The 22,134-nt window shown below is 37.2% G+C and overlaps 2 protein-coding genes across 6 annotated transcripts in view; one reads left to right on the top strand and one right to left on the bottom strand.

Moving 5' to 3' along the window:
• The window catches only part of PIGB (phosphatidylinositol glycan anchor biosynthesis class B), an 8,473-nt gene extending 7,970 nt beyond the window's left edge, over window positions 1-503 (top strand). Inside the window, exon 10 of the mRNA XM_008639996.2 lies at window positions 10-503. Within this exon, the coding sequence (XP_008638218.1) occupies window positions 10-141 (132 nt within the window). The 3' untranslated portion in view covers window positions 142-503. The remainder of the gene's footprint in view (window positions 1-9) is intronic.
• CCPG1 (cell cycle progression 1) overlaps window positions 1-21,992 on the bottom strand; it is a 24,605-nt gene extending 2,613 nt beyond the window's left edge. The window contains exons 1-11 of one of the 5 annotated variants that reach the window (XM_017742632.1): window positions 21,957-21,990; window positions 18,094-18,165; window positions 13,316-13,430; window positions 12,769-12,848; window positions 12,358-12,565; window positions 7,984-8,238; window positions 7,571-7,582; window positions 4,878-4,999; window positions 2,419-3,827; window positions 1,147-1,232; window positions 2-370 (exon numbers count right to left, since the gene is read on the bottom strand). In XM_017742632.1, the coding sequence (XP_017598121.1) occupies window positions 363-370; window positions 1,147-1,232; window positions 2,419-3,827; window positions 4,878-4,999; window positions 7,571-7,582; window positions 7,984-8,238; window positions 12,358-12,565; window positions 12,769-12,848; window positions 13,316-13,430; window positions 18,094-18,153 (2,355 nt within the window). In that variant the 5' untranslated portion in view covers window positions 18,154-18,165; window positions 21,957-21,990 and the 3' untranslated portion in view covers window positions 2-362. Of the gene's footprint in view, window position 1; window positions 371-491; window positions 1,233-2,418; window positions 3,828-4,877; window positions 5,000-7,570; window positions 7,583-7,983; window positions 8,239-12,357; window positions 12,566-12,768; window positions 12,849-13,315; window positions 13,431-18,093; window positions 18,166-21,956 lie in introns of those variants that run through there. The other 4 variants (XM_017742631.1, XM_017742629.1, XM_017742628.1 and 1 more) reach the window with 4 other exon arrangements.
• Between the last annotated feature and the right edge of the window lie 142 nt (window positions 21,993-22,134).

Genomic DNA, 22,134 nt, shown 5'->3' with positions numbered 1-22,134 from the left:
CATTTACAGGAAATATCACCATTTCTAGCTTTAAGGGGCTATGAGAAAACAGCCACTGTCTTTCATACTCATGTACCTCAAGGACGAGTTGGAAGCCACATCTACATCTACAGGAGAAAAACTGAAATGAATCATCCCTGAAGATCAGTGTCTAGACCTCAGACCTAATGAGATCAGTTTTGCATAGCAGTAGCTATGCTTAGAAGACCTTGTACTGCAGAAAGGAGAGAGCAGTGAGCCTGAAGCTGGGGAAGTCAAATCGGAAGTCCCATTAGGCAGCCAGTGGCTGCCTGGAAACACATAACCCTCCTCCTGAAGGCAACTTGAGTAGCAGTAGGGCAGGGTGGGGTTGCTGATCTTCCTTACAACACTAGAAAACATTGGGAAGACCAAAGTTACCACATGAATACTTAAGCAATAAAATACAGACAAGGGTGGACCATTTTTATGGAACTGTACAGCTGTGCTGAGTTTGTTTTATAAATAAAGACTTTTACCCACAATGTCTCTTTATTTTTCTTCTACAATATGCAGATATGCAAGACATTTCAAGTGTTTAAATCAGCACACTGATTAGAATGTAGCACAGCAAATTCTTCACAATTCAACAGGCTCTTGAACCCCCCCCCAAAGACAGGAAGCAAATATAAGGTTACAAAACACTAGCAAATACATTACCACGATGTAGACCTATTTTTTGAAGGATGAGATGAAGTTAGTATATCAAACATTGGAGTTAGTAGTTGGTACATTATGCATGGCTCAAGCTTTAACTACTCTAATGGAATGCAATTAAGCATATTTTTCATACACAGGTCATTGCATGCCTAGTTTCTGCAACAATACTGCTGGCACCCAAACTATCTTCACTTCCAAAGAACAGTTAAAGCAACAGTACAGAATATGCAAATTAGAAAGCCTGACTTCTGCCTGTTAACAAAAATGTGTAAAAATCAAATTATTCAGAAAAAACCTTGCATCTCACTGCTTTGTTGAAAAACTATCAGTTTCCAGAGAGTATGTGAATTTTAATCTTATTTTTAAAATAAATTACTCAATATTTTGGATCAAAGGGTAGTTGCCCCAATTCTATTTCAAGATTTGCCATGTATCTTCCATTAGTGCGACCATGTTTATGCCATTTACCTTCTCTTTTATTACGGTGTTGGTACTTCTGAGCTTGTTTTTCGTGTCTGGAATTTTCAGTTTGTGTAAAAGGTCTTTTAGGTCGACTGCAAGGAGTAAACAAAAGCTTATTACTACTAAAAGCATTTTGAAACACAATTACATTTTCAAGTACAGCTTTTAGCATGCTGAGGTTCAGGGAAAACAAAATTAGTATTAAGTAGTCCTTTAGCTTGTAAGAAAAATAGAGGAGGCATTTGTTTGTTTAAATCATCAATAAGATGGTGTATATAAAAGAAATGCTTTCTAAAAATAAAAAATGCAGCTGCTGTCACAAACTTCTGTATAACACTATCAGTAAAAGAATTTGAAATGGTTTTTCTGCAAACTGAAATTCTCACAAATTAGGTATTTAAAAATAAAGTTCACTTAACAGTAAATTAGGAAGATGGACTATAAATAAAATCATAAACCTTATGTGTTTGCCAAAACCATATTAAAAAGGCTACTGGGTAGCTGTTAATAGAACTGTCACCCTCATGGTTCAGTTTTCAATAAGAGAAAGTGCTACCTCACGTAATTAGTAACCCCAAAGTAGTTAATAATTCAGACTTCCAGCTGCAGTAAAAGGTATGAAATGGTAAATAATTCAAGTGTAAATCTGTAAAGACCTGAGAACACCTTTAGATCCAGGAAAGGAACATAGGAAACAATCCACACCAAGGGCCATTGTAAGCAAGTCTGAACAAAATTTAGGCAGGGTCAGGATCTGAACTAAAGCCTGCTGTGTGATGAGCTCTGCTCTGGGCATACAGACTGACCCAATATTACACTGATCTACAGGAGAGTAGTGAAATGTATCTGCCAGAACAGGACTCGGAGACACCTCAAATATACTAAAAACCTCATTCAGCAAAGAACAACAAGGAAGTCCTAGTTAATTCTCCAAGAGAGTTGTTCATTCCATCAGATGGGCAATCAGAGCTGTTCAGTCTAAGGAAATCCTACTGGCAGTTACAGTTTTCTAAAGAACCCAGCAGAAACATCAGATTGTGCTATGTACACACACAAAATTTATGTAAAATGTACTACAGATCCACTTTATATAACACAATCTAATATTGCCATTAAGTCCTTCAGAAATTCTTTTAGCATATGTGTGTGTATATATATCTACACACACACATACATACGCATACCTGCTCTAAGACCATCCATTACAACAAGGACATTAGTTGTCTTTATGAAAACCACTTCTTTGTGTTACCAAGTTCAGGAAACATGGAAACAAACCTGGGTCCATACTGGGGTGAATTATCGTGACGGAAGTAGTATCCGTAGACGTATTTGTCCAAATCCTCAAAAACCTTTTCATTATTACTTTGGTATTCCTTCATATCTTCCAGGTAATCCTTGACATCATTAACAAAATCAGTGAACAGCATCTGGTCATGTATAAATAATCCATTATGAAAAAACTTATTGATGAAATTTTCTAGTTCTCTCCAATGATGAAAGTTATGTACAACTTGCTGCAAATACTTTCTCATTAGCCGATTAAATTCATCCACCCTGATGGGATCCGAAACTCTATTAAAGAGACTAATGAATTCTTGATGAGCGCATTCAAAAATACCAGAGCAGCCCTTTAGGGCAAACTGATGTTTTCTATTACACAAATGATCATTGAGACATTTCTGGGAATTCGAATCTTTTTCAAATGCTGTAAAATGATGTTTTCTTCCATTTCTGGATTCTTTTGGCATGTGAGGTCCCCTGTAATGCATGTGCTTCAGATTCTCGTAGGAGTTATGGTCTCGGTAAAAAGTTCGAGCTTTCTTGCTTGCCTCATATCTTTTATCACTCGATGACTTCTCCTTTTCATCAAAGATGTTTTTTGTGGTATCTTTGAAGTGTCTGAACGTAGACTTTACAGAATCAGAGAATTTTTTCAAGTTTTCTTTCACTGCTTCTTTAGCCTGCTTAATCTTTTCTTTATGGTGTCTTACAAACTCTTTTGTGGAATTTTTCATAGCATCAAAAGTTTCTTTAACTGAACCAAAAAACGTCTCCTTTGATTTCTTTCTACTCTTACTTTGCCCTTTAGCACCTTTCTTTTGTCCATTTTCATTAATTTCTTCTTTTTCAGTTTGGTCTTTTGCTTCAACATACAGCTTCTCCCATAAGTCAGAGCGTTGTTGCTCAAAGTTTAGCTTTTTTTCCAGTTCTACCAGTCTTCCTCGCAGAGTTTCTATTTCTTGATTTTCTCTTAATGTCTCATCATCATCAGTAGCACTGTCAGGTGTTTGACGAGAACTTAACTGTTCTAGTTCTTTTTTCAGAGCTTCTGTAACATGACGTTCTTTGTCCAGTTCTCGCCTTAACATCTGTGCCTCTGCAAAGAGTGTTTCCTTTTGCCTGAGAAAATTGCTGTTTCTTTGCTTTTCTTCTTCCAAATGCTCCCTTAGTTTCTGATTTTCTATTACAATAGATTCAGTGCTACTACCTTTATCTTCTAAGTTTCTAATTTGTTGTCTTAGCTTCCTTAATTCTTCCTGAAGTGAGGCCAAAGCTTTTTCTTCCTTCTCTAGAGATTCTCTTAAGTGCTGATTTTCTGCAGCAAGATTTTTTTTTTGAGAATCAAAGGATTTCTTCTCCACCTCAGTAAAGGTCAAACATGTGGCAAGATCTCCCTTGAGTGACTAAAAGAAACAAAAAGAAAATAAGCAAAAATACTACAATGAGAATTGTAATACTAGCTAGAAAGATGAAAAACCAAGGTAGTTCAAACAGAGCTTACTTGTCATTTTGGATGCAGTGAAATATGCACAGCAAGATGCAAAAATAGAGCTGGTTTGTTTATCTCAGTTCAGTTTGTTTATCACACACTTTGTTGGCAACAAAGACCATGTGAGAAACTCCCCCTTCCAGCCAGAGGTCATCACCCCTCACTTGTATTGATTTAACTAGCTAAAGGATAGTCAGTTGGGTACATGAACTGCAACATCTTAAAAGGAAATCAAAATGTGCATGTTTGCTGTTGATTTATGTTCAGCAAACTGGATTTACAGATCACAAAAATAAATTAGCAGAAGCAAAGGCATTTAGCAGTTGGGGCAGAAATTCACACACTGATTTTGAACCAAATTCGTTGCTGAAAATACATGTTCATGTAACTATATACTAACAAAAAAGGAGCTCCCCAGTCTGTTGGCATCATTGACAAGCTCTAGAGCATACTGAATTAATACTGAATTACGTACAAATGCTGCTAACAGCCACATAAAAGAAAACCTAAAAAAAAAAAAAAGACGCACAAAGCACTCCCTAATCTTCTCTCTGGATGATGTAACAGTAAAAAACGAGAAGTACAGGTTAAGTATTTAAAAAATTAATAACCACTGATAATTTAGAAAGCAAATTCACAAAACCTGTAGGTTCAACATGTTTTTACAAGCATTTTCTATTTCAGCTGTCTTCATCAATGACAACCCAGCACTATATCACAGGGAAACAGTCTCTGTGTCCAGATAACTCCTAGACTACAGACATAAACCCCAGTATGTTTAAACACCTTCCAAGAGCAAATTCAATCAACATAAATCTTTGTCAAGAATTCAGGGGAAAGTTCTCTGAAAGAACTTACTAAAGACAAAAATTTCATGCGTTTGTGTGAGAAATTAATTTCACTTTGTGTAAAGTACACACATAATGACAGAATTATGCAATGACTTCCAGCTAAGCTCACCTACCCCCACTTTGTGGTGCACTTGATCTCCACGCTCTTGTTGGCACTGGTAAAGGTCATCTTTCATATCTTTTAATTCACGTGTCTTTGTCACCAGCTGCTGCCGTTTCTGGATCTGCACTGTACCTACAAAGATAAAAAAGTTTCTTTCGATAGACTAACTTAGAGTAAGCAGTTAGAAGAACAGAGGAATCTAAACATCATCTTAATTCTCTCTGCAAATTCAAAAGCCTTCCTACCTTGCCATTTCTGCCTAGTCCTTACCAGTAACAATTTAGCTGTAGCAAAATTGTTTCTTCCAATGATAAACAATTTCCCAGACGCAAAAATTTGCTGCTATACTGTTTTTTCACTACTAACAAATAAAGCAATTTTGTAACACTAAATAGAAATAAGTTAGATCCAAACCAACAAAAGTTATGCAAGAAAGAATATGTGTGACTTCTTTGTAATCTTTTTAGTAACATGCAAGTCAACCAGGATAAAAGGGAGGCTGTTGGTCCATGCTTTATCCACTTCAGAACTACAACCTTGGCTGTTAATTGAAGTTACATGAATAAGAGGGTTTTAGCACAGTATTTAAATTTTCATGCAGAAATACAATCATTACGCACTGCTCGCAAAGCAGCAAGTACTGCTGGCCCTGTCTTGTCCTTCTTATCCATAAGCAAAGGCTGCAGAGTAAGCAAATATCCTGTTTTTCAATTGTCAGACAAAGGCTGAGACACCCTGGTTTTCAGAAAAAGTATCTTCGCTGCACTAGACACCGATTCTTTTTGTCAAGAACAGCTTCTTGACTGGTACTTCCTTAACTATACACCTGGTCTCTAAATTCTAACGCTGATGTAGTTTTTATATATTTGCTTTTAAGATTCCCTTGAATCGACTCTAGAGAAGAAGGCAACAGCAATTTTTAGGTATTTCTTTCAAGACCAATGGAGCATATTCAGAGTTCTATTCCTGTATTTAAAGGCAGGAGGAGATGTATTGTTAAACAGAAGAAATACTATAAATACACTTACAGTGATGAATGTTTTGTGCTTTCTTAATTTTTATTTAATCTATTGTCAAGTGCGACCTTAAAAAAAGACAGTTGTATATTTCACCAAGTTGAACTTCAATAGTTCAATTCACCTAAGGGATGGCAATGTTTTTACAGCAACAATTTTAAGTCTGCAGAGTCCTAGTAAACACTTACTGGAAGCACAGATCCCTTCATAAATGAAGTATACTGACAGTAAACTTGGTTTTAGTATTTATCTTTTATAGATACTTTTGAGGAAGCCCATCGATCCTAACAATCTAAAGCCTGCATCTGAAAAATCATCATTCAGTGTTAAGGGTTCATGTTAGGTAGAACCTGAATTACAGAAAAACACTTAAAGCTCTCTTTCTCTTCTTATTAAAAATCATAATTTAGGTAGAGTAAGCAAAAATGACATTTAGCAACACTGAAGATGAACATACTGAGGTGCCCTTCCTCAGTAATTGGTTTGTGTTTCCAGCTGGTACTCTTAAGTCACAGTATCCTTCAGATTCTTTAAGTAACCAATCCAAATCCCTAGCATTATAGCCATAGTTCCCCTTTCGGTTTCTGGTTAAAGAAAAAAATTAAATATCTTAATGTCCATAAGGAGACATTTTTCTGGCAAGGACTTTCTACCCTAATTTAAGCTTTACTTGTTAACCTGAAAAGTTTGCCCTCTTTCAGTTCTCCTTCCTAGAGCATCATAGAGCCAGTTAACTCAGTTTAATACTGACTAGGATACACTTACTGATTCAAATCTAATCCTAGTTGCTTTCTACATCTCTAAAAGGCTTAAGGGGGTCCTGAAACTCTAGTTAAAAGAAAAACACTATCCTGATATTGACCCAAAGAAAGTAATTTTATAAAAAGTAACCCTTTCCAATCCTCTTACATGACAATTAGCCTAACATTAGAAGATTGCTGTGGGAAACATTCATTCCAGGCGGAATCACAAAAATACAAAGTAGTCCTCTAGGAAGATGAACTTTTCTCTGCAAGTTTGTGTTTAAAAAAAAAAACCAAACAAATTTAAGGAAGACAGAAAGCAGGACTTGATTTCCTTTCTAGTGGTAGAAAGGTAAGTGATCACATAACCATAAAGAACTTTCACCTGAAGAAGCAAAAACTAAAGCTACACAGAGTTGCCTTCTTTCTGCTGAAAATGCTGCAGTGATGACAATTTTTATTTAGAAGTACAGATTCAATGAATGAACAAGTGAAATCCTTAATAAAGGTATTATCCTTGGTCCATGTTCCGAGTGTATTTTTCATCCACAGATCTCCAAGTTCTTTAAAAGGATTGTATTATCATTAACACCAATCTAAACACAGTGAAGTGACTAACAACTGAAATCTCAAGTTCCCACAACAAGCACACAGACTGGTCTAGTCATTGTGTTCCTCTATGCCTCCAGCATGCCAATGTTCACCAACCAGTTTCCACACCAATTACTACTACCTGCTGTAGCTGCTACATAAAAAGTGTTTGTGTGACTGGACTAGTCGTTCCTATAATCCCACATACATCAGCAATTCTTGAGACTTGATTTATTATTTTATTTTCATAATGTAAGTATGCATACATATATGGATGTGTGTGTACACATACACACACGTGATTTAAAAAGTAAATCTGAATGCAAGCACAGTACATCACTCACAGCTCTTACCTTCAGGTTTACCTAAGAATAAAAAAAAAAATTGGGATCAAGTGAAAATTAATATAAATCTCAAAAGAAGTGCCAAAATTTAAATCCCTAACAATTAGTCAACACCAAATCCAAAGGGAATGATACTCCCCATCTCCAACTAAATCACATTTTATAAAGGCGTATTTTCATATAAAACTAGAGCTACTCAGGAAAAATTACTATTTACCACATTACTATAAGAAGCAGTGTATATTAAATACAGTTGCACTGCTGAAGGACCTCCCTCTATTACCAATACAGCAGCAGTTGCTTTGTCTCATTTTTCGGTTTAGGTACTTAGCAGAGAACAAGGAAAAATATTGGACTCACAATAGAACAGCATTTGTTAAGCAAGATGTGGACTCTGTGTGTTCTGCTTTCTCTGAACTCACCATAGAAGTGTCCAAAGCCCATGCTGATGGCAATCACCAGTGCCAGGATGATGCACCTGTTCAGGCCACTGCTGAACTGGCGCTTGTGCTGCTCCTCCCTGGGCGGCTCCGGCTCGGGCTCCGCCGGCAGCCCCCCCTCGGGCTCGGAGATTGACACCCCGTGCTTCCTTGGGCGCCGTTTACGCACTGTGAGGCTGCACTGGCTGCTGGTTTCATCACTGCTGGACTCATCAGGGCTGGCCTGAGATGAGAAAACTGAAAAGCAACATACACCAGTGCTTAAAATGCATTAATTATTGTGTTAAAGAGCAAATTGAATATCAAAATCCGTAGTATTTATGTAAAATAGATTTGGCGTTTATCTTTGAGAACATTAATAAAACGAAACTAAAATTCTCAATGTTATCGTTTATGCTGGAAATTACGAGGAATATGTGATCTCCAAAGTTAAAAATCAATTTTTTAAAAGTAAATGATAGAAAATTAAGAAATCATCACCAAAAAACTGTATGGCACTTCCCCATACCTTATCATTCACACATTACAAAGTGTTTCAGTCAATCCTGCCTCGTAAAGCATCTACATGTACTGCCTCTGCAAATTCTTGTGAAGTAGAAAGATTAAGAATTCAGTTTTCCTTCTCTTGCAGCTATTAGAACTGAAATATTTAATAACAAAAGAGCAACATAAAGGCTTGCTAAAAGAAGGCCTCCTAGAAGACAGGCATAGTTTTGTTATATACTCTCAAAAAACTTCACTCTGTGACCTACATGCAGCTTCAGACAAAATTCCACTGAAGTTACATTAATGTAGCTATTAGAAATAGTCAAAATCAAGATACAAATTTGTTTAAATATGCAATTTTGTTTCCTTTTAATATCTACCCTATACTATCTATTAACATCTTTACCCACCTTTCAAAAAAAGCCATTTTCAACCACTACTGCACAGGAAAAGAACCACTGAAGTGCTTCTCCGTTCTTTCCCAACACTCTTCTATTACCTGACTGAAGTTTAGGTAAATTGAATTGGACAAGATTTGAGATAAGAACAAATTCTAACCTTAAGGAAATACCTTTCACAGAATTTTTGCAAAATGGTATTTATTATACCATTTGTATGCTCATGTTCCAATGGCCTAAGAGCTACATATTCTAACCAGGAAAATAACAACAGAGCTGTAATTGCTTGTTTCTATTTGTACAAATGTTTGCTGCACATTCTGTAAATAAATTTATATAATCCAGTATATAAGTAATTATTATTTAATCTCTCTCCTTTAAAAGCATAATTTTCAAGTGCAAGGTAAATATCAAGCGGAAGCAGCAGTAGGGTGGAAAAGTAGCTTTCAAGTATCTACATTCTCCACCTAATTCACATGTCTGGAATAGATTCAATGTGATCAGCAAAGCCCCCAGACACGACAAAGTGCTCCTGCTTGGACACTAAATTTGCTGCTCACAATCACAAAATGCTAGTGCCCCTCCTAGAAATACAGTTGCCCATTCTCATATCAGACATCATTACTCAAAATGTAAAAATATAGAGTGACTGTCCTTGAACAGTTCACAACTGAAAAATCATTTGTTTGAGCAAAGCCATGCACACATCACTGAACAGACAAGAATGCCTAGCAGTGCTAGGTATTACCTATAAAATGCATCACCACTTAAGATGCTTCACTTAAAATAAATTACAACTTGATAGAAGTGATTGCATCAAGCCCAGAAAAGATTATCAATTAGTATGTGGAACACATCTAATTTCTAACTCCATGGACAAGCAGCATGTCAGATTATGAAAGACAACTTCCTCCCTTAATAAAAAACTCCCTTTTAGTCAATTGGTCAAATCAGACCAACCGAGCAGACTTTGCAATAAAGACAAATCACTTAAACAGCGACTTAGACATGCAGACATTTAAATGAATTGATACAGCTTAGTAGAGAAGGACACTATTTTAAGCATTTAAGCAGATGCATGCTTCCCCAATCTCGGAAAACAAAGGCAAGCTTTCAGAATGCATTCCTAAAATGCAGAGGTCAGACATTATAGAGAAATATATACGACAAACTTAGTAAGAGGTGCTACTCTTGCTCATCTGCAAGAGTTTTTTTAGGGTTTTTCAACAACCAAAGAAGCTAACAGACATGGAATACAAAAGTGGTTAAGGAACAAGCTGCTTCCAGCCAAATGGGAAAATTCCTTGATATACACTGGACAACAAAGAATAGGAAAGGAGAAAAAAAGACAATCAAAAAGAAAAATGCTGTAAGACACTTAGAGCCATTCATAAGCACTTACTGGCAAGCTGTCAACAATTACAGCAATTACACTTTCAGGCAAGAATGACACTACCTTACAGCTGCTGTAAGAATTCAGTACAAAGCTGTACTCTAACAGTACCAGGATGGAAAGGACTACAAAGGAAACAAAGTGTGACCACAATAGCAGTCCAAAATTCTAGCTTCTGCTGTGATTTTGTAGCGTCAGAGCTACACTAGAAACCAGATGAAGCCAGTTAAGAACATGATTTTCCTTGACATTTCTGCACAGACACAGCTCAGATACAGTTCACTGCAGCATATGGGCACTTCTGCTGGCTGAACGTCATTCATGAAAGCAGTATTAAAACATCTCTGTTTGCATGATGAAGACTGCCTAAATAGGAATTGGTTTGCAAATCAAAGTGGCAGAAAATCCTTGTAGAACATTTTAGTATCTAAATTAGGAAGAATCTGAGGCTCATCGTTTTCCAACACAAAAGAAAACTCAACAGGAAGTGGATGGCAAAGATTTCTGTTGCCACATTTTGCCACCGCTAAAACTTTGGCATTTAAAATAATTGCAAAAGTACTCCCGACATTTTCTGCAATACTTGATCAACTGAATGAATGCACAGTACTAAGAGCCATGCTGAAATCAGCTTAAGTTAGAAGGAAGAAATTCTTTTTGCCAGTCACACATAGGCTTGGAATCCAACAAGAACCATCCATTTAAACAATCAAGCGCACACATTAAAATGTATTACAAACCTTACTGATGTCTGTTCCAAATCTACATGCAAGGTTAACATCTTTTTAAAGAAGCACATAAGACACTGACAGCTTAGCCAAGTTCTTCAGTGAGGATTGGCTTTCATCATCTGTCGACAATATGACTACTACAAGATCAAGTCAGATTGCTACTAAAAATTGTAAGAACACTCCATGCAAGCCATAAGCAATCAGCTTTGCACAAGCTGATCAAATTTAATCACACCACCTTGGAAAGGAAGACTGTGAGACACATGCTCTTTCACCTCATTTCCCCATCCCCTTACACAACCAGGAATCTTCCACAGCTTCTCCAGCCAACTGACTTTTGTGCACAAAAACATAGAGGGGAAAAAAAGGCACTTTTAGAACTCATCCCTACAAGAAAAAAAAGTCAAGTCAACTAAATCTTAACTTAAAAATTAAGTCAGATCCCTCAGAAGACTTAAAGAAGGTAACATCTTTGTTACAAATCTTCACTGGTTATAATTAGATGTTAAGCTGTCACTTTCTGTTTCCAATGGATACTATACAGACACATGAACATTTAACGATGCTGTATGCTACTTCTAAGATAAAACAGTATTTTAGGTAAAATCCTGCTTGTGTAATAAACTTAATTTGAAAGGTAAAAATCAGCAATACAAAGGTGTCACAGAGAATAAAGAGAACAGAAAAGATTACAAAAAAGCAGCAAAAAACAATTATAGAGGAGGACTAGAGAACTAGAGAAGAGCAACAAAACAGGAAGTTTTTTGTTTGGATTTGTTGGGGTTTTGTTTATTGCTTTTCATTGGACAAATATTTATATCTTTCCTCCTGAATATGATGCATTGCTTATTTCAGCCAAGTACTGGGCGTATCTTAAATATATAAATACATACTACATAGCTATGAGGGTGGTGCAAACTTTTTGTAGTCATACTGCTTAGTCCTCAAGGCGCCAAAGATCAATTGTCTCCCACTTGCTAATCATTTTTGCCAACTCTATATAAAGCCCAAAAAATGCCAAGAGAAAACCTACAATTATTCTATGAACTAAGAGTAATTTTAATTCTCCAAGATATGCTACAAATTAACTTTCCAATTAAAATAGTGAACACTTAATGTGAGAGATTGTTTTCAAATTAAAAAATTGCAGACATATATTTGGACAAAATTGTGGAGTTAGGGCACCTAGATTTTTCTAGAGACTGCAAATACTTGGACATGTACTCAACAAGACCGTTATTTTTTTTCCTCTCTCCACAAAAAGAAGGTTCCCTAACCAAAGATTGGTTTGGGTTTTTTTCCTGGTGACATTTTTGCACACAGTTGCTTACGAATTTATTGCTATTACCAGTTTCCACATGGGAAAACGCATATTGACTGCTAGAGGAGGAACCCATGTTAAAATCCTCTGGACTCTGAGCTTCTTCACCATCAGCTGGAGCTTCCTCCTGACTCTGAGTTTCTTCTGGTTTTGGAGCTTCAAGTGTAACAATGTCAGAATCATCGCTAATAGTTCCAATGCAGGACCCATCATCAGGAATTTTTTCTTTATTTCCCTAAGGAAAGGGACAATATGAGAATTATTCAGACACATAAAACATAAAGTAATTAAAACAAACAAACAAAACCCCAAGAATTGTTAGAACTTTAAGAAAGGAGAAAATTGTGTCGTTATTTTAATGCCTTCAAAACATTTCTTGCCATTGATGGATGGGGCTTATGGAAGCTTCTGAATAATGTAATCTGTAATGCAATTTACCTCGGCAACTGCCTGAGTTTGCTCAAAACCAGATAGAGTATTATCTACTGCTGGGATCTCTTCATCATTGTTGCACTGAGCTAAATGAATAAAAAGATGAAAAAAACAAGCAAAAAAACATGGGATTAAAACCAGTAACCACAAATTATGCCCATGCCCATATAATATTAAAATACAGTGTCACAATGTTACTTTTTAGGAGTTCAAGCATTGATGGTTCCTTCCAAATTACTCTTATTTGATCTTTGACATTACTAGGGAATACTTCTTTTATCAATAACACTTCTATAAACTATCTTCCAGCAACACCAGTGCACACCGTTCTATAACACATCTAAAGTATGGACAAAATGAAAGATATTCTACTAATTTCACATATTTCAGGAAAAAATACTCTTATAAAGTTGATGATTGAATATTTTCCATAACACTGATGAAGCAAATACTCCGACAGAGGTCCACAAAATATATTAAATACTAATTTTGTGCCAATGCCACAACAAATATTTACTTGTTTCATGAAACTGCTCCTCTTTTAATATCTTACCTTGCAAATCAATTGCTTGCTCCTCTTCTTGCAAAGAAACATATTCTTCTGAAACAAACTCATGGTTATCATTTGTGTTTCCATTTTCTGAAGTCACTGTCTCTATGTCAGAACCCTGAAGGTGAAGAGTTTAAATGGACATTACAGTCATTGGGGTTTCCAACAGTAAAGCAGGAAGAAAGGGTTACAAAGTTAACAATATTAGTATAATAAAACCAGAATCTTTAAAACTGAAGACAACTTCGATCAAAGAAAAGCAAGTGAAACACCAAGTAATTAACTAGAGTGAAACGAGTGTTAGTGTGTAATACTCATGATGGAGGCTAAAAAAAGTCAGAGGAGGACAATTCTAGTGGGAAGAAATGATGGCAATTTAGGCATTAATTAAAAACTACACCAAGTATTTTAAATAACTCTTTATTATCTTTGTTAGACCTGTTTATTAAATGGTATTTAGAGAAACAGAGGAGGTTTTGAATATGGGATCTAATTCTTGCTCCCAGGTCCATCTATTGTACGCAAATACACACACCCTCCCAAAAATATAATTTTCAAGCATACCAACATGAGTTCTAATAAATACTATTCCCAGGAAAAACTATATATAACTTTTCTCCATATCGGCTCCTGCCAGAAAATTTGCAAGGCTGTTTATATAGTACATCTCTGACATCTCAAAAACAAATCTTTGAACAAACTCTACATTGGATTTCTGTCCTTAATTCAGAAGGGACCCCCAGGTATTAGTCAGCTGCCAGTCAGCAACAACACCAGAGCACAACAGGAACTGCAGATAAACAATGCCAGGAGACTGCAGGGTACTAAAGGCAAGCAATATGCTTGACAATTCTAAATATTTAATATTTATATTGTAATTTTTGTTTAAAATAACTGATTGGGCATCATTAAGGCTATTAGCAAACTATAAACACACAAAACATAACTGAAAAATACTAAGTGACTCTGATCCATAAATAGCTTGAGCTGTTTTTGTAAACAGAGATAGTTATTTTTGCAACAGCAGGTGTGAAATTACAGTAGCAGCAGTACTTCCAGATCAGTTTCCCTGGATGTCTCATTGCAGGACTCAAGCAAACATGTATGCTTTTGTTTTTAAGAGGAGACTGTACTTCAGGTAGATGCCTCAAAAAGAATTGCGTAAGATACATTCTATAATCATGCCACAAAGTTGTGTTTCTTTTTAAAAGGCTTCAAAAATTAACTGGTTTGGTAAGCTGTTAAATACTTTGTATCTTTTTCTCTTTTTAAACACTTTGTATCTTTTTTCCTTTGACTACAAAAGTATCACACGTTTAATTTCAAGTGTTTAGCAGAAGTTCACCTTTCATTTATAAGTAACTTATTAAAATCTGAGTGGAATCTCAGGAAAGAAAATATGAAGTTATTTGGGGGTTTTGGCTTGACTGGGTTTTATAGATAGGTATACAGATTTATTATATGACAATTGTTCTCTGGTGTGATAGAGCCACTACTGTAGTTTCTTAAATTGCTAAGAAGAAAAAGAGTAACAAAATTTCAGTTTGCCCAAGCTCCACAGGAAAAAAAATTCAGGAGCATGGCTTAAAACAAGCTTACAGTTTTAGCTAAAATCCCAAGAAAACGGGCTAGCTGAGTGTGGGGTATGCCCAGCCCCTGGCCTGGAGGGATCTCTGCTGAGATAAGAGATTTTGCAATCGTCCAGCAGGACTCCCTCTAAAGGCAACCACTTCTTTGGTCACTTCGAGAAAAGACAGACCCACAATCCTTTACGAGACCCTGTGCAGATCCTTTGTAACCCATTGGTCTTCATCCATCCCCTGTATCCCTATAAAAGCTAAGGCCTCTGCCCCTGTTCAGGCGCCAGTTATTACAGCTGGCAATGGGGTCAGTAGCTCTGACCCAGGAAGAGGTGACCGGTCCGGGGAGATGGTCCCGAAAGGAATCGCCTTCCCGAGGCCCGGTGTCTTCCCTCAGCTGCTGGCAGGAGGGTCCTTGCAGAGACTGTCAGCTCTTTAGTGATTATCAGCTCATGATTCCAGCTCAGCTCTGCAGGGCCGCCTCCAGGCCAAGGCAGACCAGAGAGAGGGACGAGAGGGTCACCAGAGAGAGAGACGAGAGGCTCGTGTGGCTGGTTCTGCACTGAAGGTAGCTTTTTTGTTGGTCCCCTCCGGTGAAGGGGAAAGCCAGGGACGAGAACTCTCTCTGACAGGGGCAGAGGCCTTAGCTTTTATAGGGATACAGGGGATGGGTGAAGACCAATGGGTTACAAAGGCTCTGCATAGGGTCTCCTAAAGGATTGTGGGTCTGTCTTTTCTCGCAGTGACCAAAGAAGCGGCTGCCTTTCCAGGGAGTCCTGCTGGACGATTGCAAAATCTCTTATCTCAGCAGAGATCCCTCCAGGGCAGGGGCTGGGCATACCCCACAGCTGAGCAAGTAGTAAGCCATCCTTTTCTCAAAAACACACAGTCAGGTGTGAATGCATGAAGTCTCTGATTCACTTCATCAGATGCTGGACCTCCCTCACTATTCCATTTCAGCAATAGCAAGAGGTCAAGAAAAGATATTATCACCTCCCTACCTTCCTACAAAAAATTAGCAAGTCCTTTCTTAGTAGTCCAACAACGCACAGCACTGCTTCTCTGTCCACAGCACACACTGAGTCCAGCACACACAGCTGCCAGCTCCCTGCAGTCACAGCCTGGACAAAAGCCACTTCTTTCCCCCCTTAACTCACTGGAAAACAAATGCAGAAACGGATTCCACTGTGTCATCATCCATACAGTCACAACAATATGTGAGAAAATAGTACTGCAGTACTCCAAATTTGTCTAATCCCTAGTTCTACCCCTTTCCTGAACACCCAAATCAATTCACTGAAGTATACAGAAGTCCATGTCCCCCCTCCTGGGGTTACAGCTGTGTGAAGGTTACCTGGCCATCCCATCCATTCTACTTTCTTCATGCTCAGATTCAAAGCTGTCCTGCCAGAAGAATGCTAACAATGGCAGCTCTTAAACACCAGTGTTTCTCCCTTTTTATTTCACTGAATCAGGGATGAATAACTGGGAACACAGAGTCTCTGTGTCATCGAAATCTGTTCTGCTTTGGCTAGACAAATCCCAGCCACCCTATAATCTTGTGTTATGGTAACTTATTTAGACTACATAATTCATTTGCAGTTACAGTGTAAAATAACCATCCCAAGAATGAAAATAAAGTCTGTACTTCACAGCTGAATAACTCAGCTGCTGAACTCAACTTCTAAATCCTTTCACTTTTATCTGAACTCCATGAATCCAGCACCCTGTACACTCTTGTAGCCCACTTGGCCTTGAGGAATGGAGTGCATAAGTCTTCTGTTTCTTTTGGTGACAAGACTCTCAACTTATCATCCAGCCAAAAACATGGAAAAGAAGTTTGAATCATCTCTTAAATACCACCTTGCAGCCAAGAGAAATGAAAGCATGGCCCAATATTTATAAACATGAAACTGTATCTCTTGCACTTGTGACACGGAACTATCGAAACATGAGTACAATCGCAAGTTTGTAATAATTTGGTTCTGAGTTACCCATTTTAATTACAATCTGCAAAACAAGGGAGTGTGCAGTGAAGGACAACTGATCACTATGCATGATCTTTAGCCATTTTTTCCTACTTTCCTCCTCTGAAAGAAACATGTCAACTACTGTTCCTTGAAATTTTTTCTGGGGCAGGCAACACCTAAGTGTCATTCCAGGAAAACTGTCAACCCGTCTGTCCTGAGGATTCTGGCTCAATAGCCTCCTCAGTTTACAAGACAATGCTAAATACTTAAGAACCAAACCAAACGAGCAGACCAACTCAACCATCCTACACTCACACATCAGCCAAGATCTGAAGAGATAGAAAAATCCTCAGGACTAAAGGAGGAAAGGATACTGGACACCCGCTCTACCAGGTAGGGCCTCGCAGAAGTTCTGAGGAACTCAGGCCCACCTTGTTCACTGTGGCGAGGGGAAGATAAAACATTCACCTTATCTAGATTAATGTGTCTACACCTGAGCAGGTTGTTGAAGGCACCTTTACAATCACCACAGTCAGTGGAGTCATTTGATCAAACCTAAGTGCTGACCTTGACATAAGACTCCTGCTCTCCAGACTCCACTGACTGCATTGATTTCATCCATACAATGCAAACTTTGAAACCAACATCAGATCCAGACACCTATCCTGTTATAGTCATGGAATATACACTTGTCCCTTTCCTAGTTTTCTACAAGGAAGACTATTTAAGGACAGAGGGCTGTTCCTGAACAGCTGCTGCTGAAACTAGGATCAGATACCTCAGTGGTAGAAAAAACTTGGGGAAATCACGGAATCATTCCCTTCTGCACAAGATATTTTTCCTGCCCATTATTGCAAACTTTGTTTGTTTTGGTGAGGGTACAGATTTATAAGGAAAAGAAGAAATATATTAGCAACAGCAGTTACAGAATGTTAATGTTTTCAGTCAGGATGGAACAGAGGAATGCATGCCACTAAAATTCTACCAATTCTTCAAAGTAAAACCTTTGCAGAAAAAGAAATTCTTTTAAATATCAAAATTTATACCAACTATAGTAAAAGTATACATTTCTTAAAATAGTAGTTTTATGATTTACTTATAAGTTTCTCTTCTATATTCTCTGTTGGTATGCAAGATCCACACAAAACAAGAATTACTAAGCTGAAATAATATTTTACTGCATATAGATAGCCTTAAACTGACAGAATTTTACTAATGTGAAACTGGGTACCTCATGATTGATGACAGTCCAGCCGCAAGATGAATCACTGTCACTGGAATTTTCAGACATTTTCAAAGCACACTGCAAGTAAAAGCAGACTCTTTCAATATGCAAGACACACAATTTCACCACTCTATTGAAAAGAAAAATAAACAGAAGAATGGAAATCATGATGCTACAGAACAATACACTAACACACAAACTGTTAATCTGGAATTGAGAAAAAAAAAACAGAATAAAAGTTGAGAAAGAAAATATATTCTTTTGTACTTATTTCCTATTATCTTTTTTTGTACTTGGAACAAATATAGCTTTGCTAGGTACATACCTATTTCAGCCAGCCAAAAAGCTCTTAGACTAGCTAGACACACACACACACACACGCGAGGTAAGTCAATAAATCAATTATCAAAGTTAAACAATGATGCTATAGACAAATTTTAAGATGATTCACAATTCGGTACATGAAATAATTTCTGTTTTGTTGTATGCATAGAAACCACAGTTTATTCGAGAAAAACACTGTGGGCAAAAACAATGTTTCCTGCTTCTTTCGCTCCTTTCAGATACATCGATTCTGAGGAAAATTGAGAGAGTACCTGGCAACTACAAAGAATGAGAATAACCCAAAGTATAAATTTTATTTGTTACAATACTACCAGCTGACTGGTAGCCACTTTCAGAAGAGAACTATCCAGCTGCAGTTGCCTGTTTATCTTTTCTCCTTTTTATCAGGAATTTACCAGGAATACAGAGTATTCATTATCACTGCATATTCAGATCAATTTTTCAAGTCCTTAACTAGCAGAAAGACTTTATAGAGAAGTTTAATATATTTCTTGTTCCTTGAAATAAAAATATACCAAGTTGCTATATAACTAAATTTATTATGGATTCACCTTGGTGGAAAAAATCGTCCCAAAATGGAACAATTTCCAATCGATTGCCTGCTATATTATGCATCAACGTAATAAAACAGCCAAAGAAATCATGGTTCAATAAAGCTTTTATCATAGAATTTCAGACACCTGCTTTATTTCCCACTTAGTTAATTCCAGTAAGAACACAGAGGAAAGCACCTATGCATTTAAATTTATTAACTCTCTACTTAATCCTGTCTTTACTCCCCATTTCTTAACACAGAAAGTATACGTAAAACTTTGAAAGAGAACATCTAAATACACCAGTGTGGCTAGAAATTGGCACAACAAAATATAAAACTTCCATTTCCATTTAGCTTTCTCATAAAACACAGTAAACATGTGTCTCATATCTCTGCATTATGGTAGTTATCACATGCTTTTCTAAAATAAAACTTTTTTCTCATCAACTTCAACTAATATACTTACAGTTCCACTGTAAAAAAAAAGGCAATGGTGACAATCACAACAACAGTTTAAGCACAAATATTCACTAACAATCAACTTGGGTATCAAACTTAGAGAGAAACCGAACTTCTGTTTTTTTATAAAGCCCTACTTTGAATATAGTTGTCATTTTCCTGTAGATATTTTTCTTCCTTCATTACTGCTTTTCCTGGAATCTCAACCAGGGAATGTCAGGTTGGGATGGGGTGGGAAGAAGTCTATTTTGGTTTGATTTGTTTGGGTTTTTTAAATCACACTGCATACAAGGATCAATTTATTTTTTAATCTTGATTTATTTTTAAATTATACTTCTTCATTCATCAAAACAACAAATGCCCAAATGGCAAAGACTAAGTTCCAGAGTTTACATGTGACAATGACATCTGCTTACTGTCATTAATTACTCTGACTTTGACCAGGCATCCAGCAGCAGCAGCAGCATTCCTTTCACAGGAAGGTAACTACCAGCACCAGAACTCATCACCTGTGAGAAACATCACTGGCTACATTGCAAAATCTGAAATGAATTCCTAAAAGACAACTTCAGGGCACCAGTACAGTTTGATACAAGTGCACCTACAGATTTTGAAAGCCCAAATTGTAACAGCAGACTCTGTGCTGGACATTGCAACATCTCTCTTCCTCCAGCTAACTCAGCATTTCATCCTGGGCTCCGGCTAACTCAACAGAAACACCATCCCTCTCTCCCTTTCCAGCCACCCAACAGACTGAGAGGTAACTGAGCACTCCATTCTGAACATACAGCCATGGGTTTGGGTTGCACATAAACATCTGTCTTCCCTTCCCAAATAAAAGTTTCAGGACCTATGTGGGTACCAACATCATCAAAATACATTAAAAAACCAGAGAAACAAGCAGACAATCAATCATCATTTTCTATTACTTGCTTGTCTTGATAAATGGCCTGGAGTTAAAAGTTATTTATTTTTTATTCAACCAGACTATTACACTAATAATGAATATTTAGCTGCATTCAGGTGACAAATCACAGAAATAAAAAAAAATTTCAATATTAAAAAAAATAATGGAAAAAAAAAATTACAAGAACACTAAGGTTTATGGTTAGAACTGCTAAATTTAGCCAAATTGTGACTGATACATAGATAGTTTGGCATGAGACTGAAGGGCATCTCTAGGGTAAATGTATTCCTCTAGGTACATTCAGCAAACACACATGTGTAAAAGAGTTATCAAAATTAAAGCATTTTATAACTTAGTTAGATCTCAAAGATCAAAAAAGACCTAAAAAGTTTTAATTTAAAAATTACCTAGGTACAACATTCCTAAACTTCAATCATCAGCTAAACAGCTTATTTTTGTAAAAGATTAATAAAACACACATAATCATAATGAAAACCGAGGTCAAACTCAATCCCTTAAGTACACTGAAATACAGTCAACTAATTTGAATGCAGTGGCTAAACTGACCCACTCACAAAATCTTCTCCACTAAGAACCAGCAGGCTTTTCCAATCAGCCTAAAGGAGCTGGAAATGTTGGCACTGTCTTCCTTAATTAAAAAGTTTTAAAGCCTTCAAACTTCCTAACAAATCGAGATGACATGAATGGGTTCTAGTTCAATAACAGCAGGGATAACTGGAGGACACACTAGAGTGTTACACATCTCCTGCACGTCAGGCCAAGCCAGAAGGAAGGACTGGGGAAAAAAACCCAATCAAAACCACACCCCGTGGTGCACTGGTTCTGTATGCTCACTACGTATCTTCATTGCCACTACTGACATCACCTTTTTAATTTCTGTCTAGACAAAATAAATATCCATTATGTTCAGAGTTTGATTTGTATGTATTTGGGGAAGGGAGGCAGGAATTCAAAAGCATGAACTGTTTTCCTATCCTTAGTGAAATGTGAAGCAGAAGCATAAGGTGTAAAAGCTTACAGACATATGTATTGTTGATAACATAATACCAAGTTATCCCAGATATGTATATAAAAATAAATCGGAGATACCACATCCTATTTATCCACAGTGAAGCAGAATAAATACCAGTCTCAAAAAGAACCACTCCAGTCTAAACAAACCCTTAACTTCTATCATCTAAAAAGAGGATTTCCTAGACTAAAAAAAAAATAACCTTCAATAAGCATTAACAAAGATGAGTAACAGGCGCCAACAGGAATATGAATGTGTTCTACAGAGTTTGCTGTGCTGTCCTTCCAAGTAAAAACTCTCAGTTCTCTTCTACAGTCGATTCTTTGTCGCACAACAGAAATAAAAACAGGTTCAGTGCTATTACACTTCAGGATTCTCATGGACGTTTATTATTTCTACTAAGTGGTAATTTCTTCCTCTAAGTAACATTCTTCCCTAAGAATATATTTAGCAACCCAAATTGAATACAGAACATTTCCTTGTTATGAAGGAAAGACAAACGTGGCTTCTAAAAGCCAGACTCTCCCAAGGCTGGGCATTCCCTGCTCAGTCCCTACTCCTTGTCTCGCGCAGGTTTTCCTGGAGCGTACCTGAACCAGAGCGCGGCTCGGCGCCAGCGCAGTTGAAGCGTCAGGACACTGTTTATGAAACAGAACACCTTGCATCAGCCGGCGAGGCAGCGGTAGATAATGACAGAGAAGGAAGTTGGCAAACGCCAGCGCCCAGAGCCGGGGCCGGCACGGCGGTGACCACCGCCCGGAGCCCGCT

The sequence above is a fragment of the Corvus brachyrhynchos genome, unplaced genomic scaffold, assembly GCF_000691975.1.
Source record: "Corvus brachyrhynchos isolate BGI_N302 unplaced genomic scaffold, ASM69197v1 scaffold97, whole genome shotgun sequence".
Classification (NCBI taxonomy): Eukaryota; Metazoa; Chordata; class Aves; order Passeriformes; family Corvidae; genus Corvus; species Corvus brachyrhynchos.
The sequence above is the reverse complement of the archived record's forward strand: the minus strand, read 5'-3'. Positions and strand labels throughout refer to the sequence as shown.